Source organism: Gavialis gangeticus, unplaced genomic scaffold, assembly GCF_001723915.1.
Source record: "Gavialis gangeticus isolate Ggan-Ray unplaced genomic scaffold, GavGan_comp1, whole genome shotgun sequence".
In the NCBI taxonomy this organism is placed as follows: Eukaryota; Metazoa; Chordata; order Crocodylia; family Gavialidae; genus Gavialis; species Gavialis gangeticus.
The window spans coordinates 52,884,559-52,895,087 of NW_017728997.1; the positions used below are offsets into that span (position 1 = coordinate 52,884,559).

Consider the following 10,529-nt stretch of genomic DNA (forward strand, 5'->3'; position numbering starts at 1 on the left):
CCCCCCCCCCCCCCCCCCGAGCATGTGTGTTTAAAAAACAAAACAAAACAAAAAAACCCCCTTCTGTCCTGTGTTGTTCTCTTCCTTGGGAATCCCTTTGGAGCCCGCCCAGGTTGATCCTGGGAATGACTATGGAATGACTTAAGGGAAGGAAGCCTGCTGCATTTACAAGGTGATCCCAGGCTCTATGTATAAATGGAACCTGGGCTGTCCTATTTTGGGCCACCTGAGTATTGGTGCAATACTGATTTTGATATAAATCTGTTTTTCTAACAGTTTTTAAAGAAACAAAAAATGCAGATTAGTTTTATCTTTATTCCCATAGGTGGAACTTGAAGCCAGATGGAACAAGGCTGACTTTCCTTTCACAATCGCACCCAAATTCATAAATTTTATTCTGGTGATTGTGGTGATGATAATAGTGAATCCCCATTCAGAATATCCTTGGCTTTCTCTGTTTCTCTCTGTATCCCTGCAGCAAATAACCCATTTGTAATTCTGCTGATCCTTCTTGGCAAAAATAGGCAGTAGTCATGCTGATGCCAGTCTTAAATCTGAAACTTTTTGATCTTTCTTTCTCTTTTTTCAGGATGCCATTAAAGATGTGCATGTAAAAGGAATGATGTACCAGTGGATTGAGAAAGATATGGGTCAGTAACATTTTCCTGAATCTGATCTTGATTTTTTTTTTTTGTGTGTGTGCATGTTTTCTTTATTCTAAGTGTAAGAATTCAATAAAATATCTGTGTAACTACATCATTAACTTCACAGTGGTATTGGCAGACTGAATTGCTGCTAACAGCTATCCAAGGAGTAGAAATTTTGGTACTGACCAAAAGAGTAGTTGCTTCATTCTTCTGTATTTTTTTTGTTGCGAGTAAAGAATACCAGTAATTGAAGGTAAAACATACCATAAAGGAAACCAGTAGCTATTAAAGACTGTATCTTTTCACTGTAGATTCATATAAGCTATCAGGTAATAATGGTGTGTTTGTTTTTTTTGTTTGTTTGTTTTTTTTTTACCTTTTGGCATGCTGTGATCCTTCTGCACTTTAACCGTTTCAAAGTTCTTATTTTGTTGCTATTGCAGCTCTGTCTATCTTACCTTACTGGAAGATTGTGACACTGTGTCCAAGCATAAAGATGTCTGTATTCCTATGAAAATTATGATCAATATCATATTTAACCTTCTTAAATTATTTTTGGAAAAGTTGAGATTCTTGAAAGCTTGGTTTTAATAATAATAATAATAATACAATTTTGTGGTTTTTGATACAGAAAAGTACATTCTCCATGGAGATGAAACTTATGCTGTACTAAACCGACTGGTTAATCATAACAAGAAGCTTTTCCTCATCACAAACAGCCCATTTAGCTTTGTGTGAGTATATAATCGATTCATGCACTGTAAATTGATAGGCTATAGCTACATGTTTTGTATAGCAAACCTCACTGCATTTAAACTCCCAGAGAGGGTCTTTCAATAAGTTGTATGTTTCAGTGGGCAGACAAGGTTCTTTGGGTGAATCTGATCTCTCTTATTAGACCAACTTAAATAGTTGGAAAACAATTTTTAAGCAAGCTTTTGGGTTCAAAAACCCTTCGTCAGGCTAAGGAAGTATCAGCAGTTGGTGTGTGCTATTCCTGGTTGGAATGAAAAGTAAAGAAGCCAGAGGCTGGGCTGGTATGCATACAAGACAGGTAGTCAGTGAAAATGTACTTTCTGAGAAGGAAGCTTTTGGGGGAGTAGCTTATGGTAAAAGCTATATATGTATTATATAAAAATAAAAATACCACTGCGGTCTCTGCTTCAGTTCTTTTGTTTTGTTTGAGGAACCGGTATGTTTCTGCTCTTTCTTTTGGAATTATGGCTAGCCAGTGTTTTGCCATTGGTTTTTCTGTTAATTCTGACAGCAACACCTCTGAACTGGCATGCTTGGTCTATTACCTGAAGGCATAGGGTTGGGGTCTGAGCTTTGCTGGTAGAGGAGAGAGAATCCCTTGCTGGCAATAGCAGAAGATAGTGATCACTTGCTATAAATATGAAAGCATTGTGCAGCTCTTACATGCAGTACAATGGAATCAGAGGTTTATGAAGTCTCTGTGCTTCAAGACTGAACAAGTACATTTTTATTTTAAGCCAAACTAAAAAAGCCTTATGGAATTTACTCAAAGGAAGGTATGGGGGAAACAGATATGTATTGGAAGGAATTGCTTACCTGTTGACTTTTTTCACTTGCTCTTCTTCAGAGATAAAGGAATGAAACACATGGTCGGCAAGAATTGGCGGGACCTCTTTGACATGGTCATTGTGCAAGCTGATAAACCCAACTTCTTCACTGATAGACGCAAGTACGTTTCATTGCAGTTTATTGCATTACTTCATCCAAGTTGAACATTCCTCTCTCTCTCCCTGCCTCACCTCAAAAAATTTGTCCTGTGACCTGCGTTCATGGGTAATGTGTAGAATTAAAAATTGCAGGCCTGATTTAGGATGGGTTCCCTCATGCTTGTCTCAGATATTCATTAGCCAAATGCATCTGTTCGGGCACACAGCTCTGTTAATAAATTCTGTGGAAATCTGAAGCAGAAAGTGCATTTCTAAAACATTGGCTCCTTCAGTGTTTAACTGATATTGTAATGCTATTTATTTTGACATAAACATAATTAAAGCCTTATCATGATTAAATCAGCCAGAAGAAAGGGAAAGGGCAGAATACTTCTTACAAAAGCTGAATGCCTTGTGATTTAACTTTGTCAGATTCTCTCCTTTCTGCTGCCTTTTTTAACAAGGCTTCAAACAATTGGTAATATAATTTTTTGGCTGGATGTTTGGGCATTATTGCTTTGTTTGTGTATTCAGTAACTCTCAAGTTTTGCCCTCCCCTCTCCCATTCCCCGTTGCAGCTTAGCCCAGGATTCAATATTTGGAGCCACTCTGGAGTTGCATTTTAATAGGGAACTTTCCCATAAAGTGGGATTTCCCTGTGTTGAGGGATGAGAGGGGCTAGAAGCTGGTTCCCCTGGTCAGGACCTGCGCCACAGATTTGCTCCAGTATCTCTACTAGTATCCTAGCATTGCTGCTGTTTTGCTGACGGCTCCATGCAAGGTATCTTCAAAGTTGTTTTTTCAAGGGCCATTTTTAAAGCACCTCAAAAGGAGATCTGTTTCAGTGATGTACATCTCTACCTTCACTTTTTAGAGCACTTTAGAGCCACTTGGAACACAACACATGTCACAGCTGATCATACCTTCAGTTCTTGGTGGTTATGTGTACTCTTTACAAAACACGCTTTGTAATTTAGAACTGACAGGTTTATCAAGGTATATGGTATAATAGTCATGAAGAAAAGATAGTTCAGGGCATAAGTAAACTGGGAGGTCACTAAGAACCTTTGCTACCACTGTCTATAATGTAAGTATCCGCTAGCTGAAAAAAGAACAAAATCTAATGCTGTAAATCTAGCATCTTTCATCTGCATTAAATTTACTGTATAACTAATTACCTAGGAATATAAATATTCTTATCAATCTATATTGAATTAGTATGAATATGGAGTTGTGCTTTCTAACCTGGAGAAGACCATATCTCAATGCTAACTGCAGAAACAATGAATGTGTTTAAGATAATTAACTTTTAACAGTCTTTTTTGACATCAAGTAAGCAGTTCGGAAAAAAACCTAGATACAATACCAAGTTGTGGTCACAATTAGTTAATTTGCTGCCCCACTTCCCCAGATCATCAATAGGATGTGCCCCTTGCAACCGTGTAAAATTCTGCCCAATACACACTTATATCAAAGACCCCCTGGAACAATATGGACGGCACCTTCTGCAAGAACATGCATAGTTATCGTTGTTACTTGGATCTTTTTTGAGAAATAACCAAACTACTGCACCTTATTTTTAGATATGTCTTCAATTTTAAGTGAAGCTTTTAAGTGTTCGTCTCCAGTCAGTGTTCTTTTGTAAACTCAGCTCAAGGACTTTGTATTGCCATACCCACCTACAAATGAATTATAAAATGGTTACAATCCTTCTACTTGTTCTCTACCACCAAACTTTACTGTTACTCTTATGTTTTTTTTATGTGATTTGAAACCATTTTAGAGCATTATAGTGGGTGAGGGAAGTTAATGACCTATGAATGATCAAATTTTGTTTCTGTAACTTATGTTTGGAACTTTGATTAGTGCCCCTCCAACTTTTTAAATAAGTCTAATGATAATTAATCTAACATAAATTTTGAAAGTGGAGCAGTCCAGATGACTTAAGGTTCTAAGAATTATTGGTGCAGAACTTTGGTGTTTGTATACCAGGTGGAAGTAGTATTGCACAATATTGTCTATTTTCATTTGAGCATGAGCTTGTGCTCCCACTCATGTTCTCAGTATCCTTAAAATCTGCTCAAAGGTAGGCACTTCATTTCTCACTTGCTTTAAGGCTTAAGGAAGTAATTAATGGTACATTATTAGCTTATTAAATGCATATAAACATAATCCTTTCTTTGTTTTAAATCAGTATCTTGATTTAAATGAGGAAGACAAACATTATGGAAAAGATGATTTGAGGTTGAAGATTACATTTAAATTTAGCTAAAGGACTGACAGGTTTTGGGGGGAGAATCCTAAAATTGTTTCGAACCCGGGTTCTCATCCAGCCCACGGGCCTATAAGGATGAGTGGCTAAGAGTGTATGCTCAAAACTTTGACCCCAGCTTCCTCCGGTCACTTGCTGGTTCTTTTGGGGTTCTTGCTGATTCCTTCTTCATCTCCAAGGTCTTGCTTCTGCCTTGTCTCCTGACAATAGCTGGTGGGCTGCATCTTGTTCTTCTTACACAGTGGGCTCTATACTCTACAACACTATGACCTTGTTAGAAAACTGCTTGCCTAAGCATTTGCAATGTTATTTTTAATATATCATTTTGCCTTGTGGTCAGTAGCTTTGCTGAGACAGAGTAAAGCCTTGTATTTGGCTGCAAATCCAATGCTCCCCAAGATCCAAATATAGTCACCCTAACACTCCCTTACAGAATTAATATAGGCTGCAAAAGAGAAACCCAGTCAATTCTCCAGAGGTCATCACTCTCTCTGCACAATACACCCCTTGGGCCTAGCAAGGTAGATGGTGTTTTTGCATTACTTGGACAGAAGACTGACGTTTTTGCCTATTGTTGGTAACTAGTGAGAGAGTGCTTAGGCTTCTCACTTTCCAGCCTGGGACTGAGCCAGGAACAGGGACGATGGTACCCTAAGTAATTTCCTTCTTTTTGTTGGCGTGAATATGCAGCTGAATATTACCTGGATGCTTGGTGGTGTTGTTATAGTACTACTAGTACCTTTCCATCTTGTAAAAATTTGGATAAGTTTTAAGGGTTAGGACTTTTTTAACTTGCCATGGAAACTAGGTATGCTGTTTGTACAGGGGGGCCCTGGTCTTCCTTAGGATTCTGTCACTTTACTTTACTTTGTGTTCCTAATTTTTGCACAAATTTGGGGAATTAATAAAATTACATTACTATTTCTGTTATACAAACTAAAATATATTAATTTTAACACAAACAAAACAAAAGGGGTTTGAAAAGGAAACTAAGGATAACAAAACAAATAATTCGGTAGCCTTGATCTTTGGCATGGCTGAACTCTGCAAGGTCATGGGGGTGATGCTTTGCATGATGCATCATTTTTGTAGCCACTCTTCAGGTATTTCATAGCTTTTCAAGGAGTTTTGCTTTACGTTTCATAGTCCAGCATAGTTGACACCACAATCATTTATAGTAATAACATTTTACAGACATAGTAAAACACAATTATTACACATAACACAGTTAAGCTTGATTTCTTTCTTGTATCCAGCAAACTTCACGATGCTTCAGTGGTGGTTCTATCCTGTAAAACACAAGGACAAAAAGGGAGGGTCTACCCCTCTTGGTTAGTTTATTCTTCCTATACACTGTGGCTGGCTTTGCTTCTGGTCGTCTTCACTTCTTATGGGCACAGTCTCTGACTTCTGGGCTCCTTGGCCTCCCTTCTGGTTAGTTGAGATTGCAGGCTCCTGGCTCTTGCAGCTCTAACAGTGATCTTTGTTTGTTCCCCTTCTCTGGACTGCCAGATTACTTGGCCTTTTAGGGCTCTGCAGACTCTTTATTAGATCTTTTTTTAGCAACTCTTCAAAATCCTAACACTTTTTCTAGGCTTTACTTAACTTGTAGTTTTCCTTTTCTTAACAGATCTTAACCATATCCTTTCTGGGCTACAGGCTTCATAATCAGTTTTCATCAGTGGCCCATTCTTGCCTTGCTCTTTGCAAACTAATTTATTCATGAAATCTCTCTCTTACAGCTGTACAACCCAACAGGCTTCACTTCAGGACCAAGAAAGTTCCCCTGAAAGACTAAGACCGTGGGTGACAAATTACATGCTACACACAATCCCTTTCAATAAAACTTACTTCCTACCTTAAAAAGGAAACATTTAAACTATGCCTCTGCAGAGGGGGGAAAAAAACATGCCTCTGATAAGCTCACATTTGTGTTGCTGCTTTTTTGTCCCAGGACATGCTCCTGCATGCACGTTCTGGTGCATGGCAAGTTGACTCAGGTTGGGTAGAGGAAGCTTACTTGGGAGCTTCCTGGGTCAGCAACAGTGCTGATCCAGCCACTCAGAACTCTGTTTCTGGTAGCTGCCATGTGCGCTGCACCTCTCTTTTTATTGGTGGGGTTTTTGTTTATTTGTTTGACACCAGGATCCACTAGTTTCAAATTTTGGTGCTGCACTGCAAATGAGCACAGTGAATGGGTGCACATGCACTGCATGTGGTTTGTGACGCCTCAAACAGCTTTGAGGCTCCGCAAATCACATGTGCATGCTCATCAGAACATGCCCTAGGATTCTGTTTCAGGGACTGTTTATTATTGGGGAATTTAAGAGCAGTGTATATTGTTCCACAATAAGGCAGTAGTCAAAGTAGAATGTTCTTTGAAGTCCTTTGGGGCAGAAGGCCTCATAGCTGTATGTACTGTTTGAAGTTGATTTCTTCAGCTTATAAAAAGGAGTGAAGATTTTTGGGACATCTGCTTTGGTGTGGAAGGATTGATTGCTTTTAAAAAATAAGATTGGACTAGATTATTATTCCTATGAGAAGGGTCTACATAGAGAGTAGAAAGGTCACATCTAACTTAATTCACTTGTGTACAGGTTTGCAAACAAGCAGCATGACTTGATCTTATAGCCCTATCTGGTAACAGCTAAATATGAGTTGTTTAGCCTTCTCCCATTCCTTTTCAGACCATTCAGAAAACTGGATGACAAAGGCTCACTGCAGTGGGACAAAATAAGCCAACTAGAAAAAGGGAAGATCTACAAAGAGGTAATACTTACTGTTTTGATTTACTTTTCTAATCATTCCTGGAATGACAGTGACTAATTTAGCTATATTAATTTTTGCGCATTGCTGGCAAAGCCCTGGAGCAGCATCCCTTAAGTAGAAAACCTATAATAATGTGAGGAGGTGCAGTCTGCAGCCCTCCTCCCTCTGCCAATCTGGCCCGCTGTTTCTGCTGCAGTGTTTCAGATGGGGTTGAGCCCTGCCCACTTTCACCTGGGACAGACCACCAGATGATCCCAGTCATGCACAGCTTCTCAAGAGGGCTCATTGTGGTGTGGCTTCAGCTGCCCAAATGTTGCTCAGCACCCCGCTACCCCCAGTGGCTCCTCTTCCTCCTACTCAAGCCTCTGTTGCACTGTTTTGGGTAGGAGGGAAGTTGCAGCTGGGCAGCTCCTGCCCCAGCATGCAGGCCTCCAGCTCCTGGCTGCCTTCCACCCACTCTGCCTGCAGGGGGCTGCTCATTGCATCAGGCTGGTGGAGTGGGTGGAGGACAACTGGGACCTGGAGCCAGAGCCCCATGAGGTGGGGCAGGAGCTGCCTGGCTGCAGCTTCCCCCCCTTGCCTGGAGCTCCAGTTCCATTTCCTGACTGCCTATCATCTACTCTGCCAGCAGGTGGCTGCCTATTGAGCTGGGCAGGCAGAGTGGGTACAAAGCAACCAAGAGCTGGAGCCCCATGTGCAGTGGCAGGAGCTCTCTGGCTGTAGATTCCCCCCTGACTGGAGTGGCACAGCAGGGGCAGAAGCAGGGGGCAGTGGAGCAGCTGCTGCTGGAGGCAGGGGGAGCCAAAGAGCACCTGGGCAGCTGCAGCCACACTAGGAACAGCGCAGCCAGAAAGCTGTCCACTGGTCAGGGCCAGGATTGTTCAGCAGATGCAGACAGGAGAGCAGTATGGGCTGCCCCAGCAGGGCTCACCCCCATGTATAGCACTGCAGGCTGGAGCCATAGCTCCATCCAGCATCTGCCCTGGCAGTGCTTGCCCTAGCCCCTGTCCTATTCCTCCCCTTCCCACCTCCACCCTTCCAGCTGGTTCCTGGCATCTAGCTTATGGGCAGCCCCCCCCACATACACACCATGCCCCCCACACAAGTACCCCACTGTGCACACACCCCAATATATGAGAGACATTATTTTGAGCTATTACGCAGTTGTCGTGTGTGTGTGTGTGTGTATAATATATGTATGTGTGTATATACTACTTAAATCATGAATCGGGGGAAAAAAATATTTTGTGAAATCACATTAAAATATGTCATAGTACATGTTTGATTTTTAGTATATTATTTGTTTTTCATCTTTAAATTGTTAAAATGATATCTTCTAAAATATTTTGTGTGTAGTGCTTGACACCTTACCAAAAATCATTAAGTGTCTCTCCAGCCAAAATTGTCCACCTATGTGCTAAGATGATCTTGGTCTTAAGTGCAAGTCCTAGCTACAAAAGGTTGACATTAGCGGTGCACCGATACAGATTTTTGGGGCCGATACCGGTAGTTGATTTTTAGGGAGCCATATTGGCCGATACCGATCCAATTTCCAATACCAGCCTGGCAGCTTGAAGAGTTGCATGCAGCTGGTAAGTCTGGTGTGGGGGAAGGGAAGGGGTGTGAGGAGGCTGATCAGGGCCCCCATGGTGAGGGAGGAATAGGGCGGGGGCTAGGGCAAGCACTGCCAGGGCGGGTGCTGGGTGGAGCTATGGCTTGTCCGGGGGGCACAAGGAAAAGTGGAGGGGAAGTTCCCACTGCTGCCTGCTGCTCATCCGGGAGCAGCTGGTCCAGGGCTTGCCTGCTGGTCCAGTGCTTGCCTAGCAGTTCCCGCTGCTCCTCCCTCCATTTCTCTCACAGGTCATGGGGGAAGGGGTGGGGGGTGACCCTGGATTTGCATGGAGTGGGGCTGCACAGGGTGGGTGGTGGTGGCACTGGGAGGAGGGTTGTGGGGGGGTCTGGCAAATTTTGAGATGGCTGCAGCCCCCTTGTAGCACCCTCAGTGGTGCCGCTGCCAGCCCTGCATGCAACCTTACTCTGCTGGGGAGAGCCCACCCTGCCCCACCCCATGTGGATCTGGGGGTACACCCCCTGCCATGCCCTCCTGGATGAGCTGCTGGAGCTGTGGCAGGAGCCCCAGACCAGCAGCTCCTGGATGAGCAGCACACAGCTCTGTTCTGCATCTGCCCCACCCTGGCTGGGCAGCACTTGCCCCAGCCCCATTCCTCCCTCACTGCAGGGGCCCAGATCTTCCCTTCTTCCCTTCTACCACATCAGACTTACCAGCTTCACATAGCTCTCTAAACTGCCCTCCAGTGCTCCTTGCTGCCTACATGCTGTGCTGCAGCTGCGTGCATGCACGGGCTGTTTATTAGCCAAAATATCGACCATATCAGGCTGATTTCTGATACAGTCAATTCTCTTTATATCTGTGCCGATCCAATATACCAATGTATCAGTGCATCTGTAGTTGACACGTAACAGGAATTTGAATTGCTCTGGTAACAGCTGTTTAAGTGCATCAGCTTTAGAGAGAAGTATCCTGCCACAGCAGATCTGCTTCATTGGGCAAAGCATATTACCTATTGTCTTGCATTGGAGAGGGGCCCAATCTTGCAGGACAGTTTCTCCCCACTTAGAGAGATGCCTCAGATTCCCTTGGGCACCCTTCCACAGGCAATCTTCGAGACCACCTCTGTAAGTGTGGAAGGCTGGAGTTCTCTGCTTAATGATGCACTCTGGAGATTGCCTAGGACATGTCTCTGTAAGGTGGGTGGCTCGTCTGGGGGGTGAGTGGGGGCACTGGCTCCCTGTTGCTGTGTGCACTCCTGGGGATAGTTTGGGTGCTAGAGATGATCCATTAGGAAGGCATGGGGGGGACACATTCCCCCCCACCCCCAGATTTGGGTGTGGGAGGGTGGTGGATGTGGGCTGCCTGCTGCAGGGCCCCCCAGCTAGCTTCTTTCTCCCCCTGGGGGCCTCTGTGGTACAGCGGGTAGGACCTGACACAGGTGAGCAGAGTGGGGTGGGGAGGCTTAGTGCAGCTGTGGCTGAGAGCCCTGTGCCAGCCACACTGTCATGGTGAGTCATCCCTTGCCCACCCAACAGCAGGGGCGGGGGGGGGGGGGGGGGGAAGGGCGGGGGCCTCCGGTGAGGCGG

At 43.7% G+C, this 10,529-nt stretch overlaps 1 protein-coding gene across 1 annotated transcript in view; it reads left to right on the plus strand.

Annotated features, from left to right (window-relative positions):
- The window catches only part of NT5DC2 (5'-nucleotidase domain containing 2), a gene marked incomplete at its 5' end in the record, with an annotated part of 52,230 nt that overhangs the window by 25,276 nt on the left and 16,425 nt on the right, over window positions 1-10,529 (plus strand). Inside the window, 4 exons of the mRNA XM_019505228.1 lie at window positions 590-650; window positions 1,279-1,381; window positions 2,251-2,352; window positions 7,289-7,370. Coding sequence (XP_019360773.1) covers window positions 590-650; window positions 1,279-1,381; window positions 2,251-2,352; window positions 7,289-7,370 — 348 coding nt within the window. The remainder of the gene's footprint in view (window positions 1-589; window positions 651-1,278; window positions 1,382-2,250; window positions 2,353-7,288; window positions 7,371-10,529) is intronic.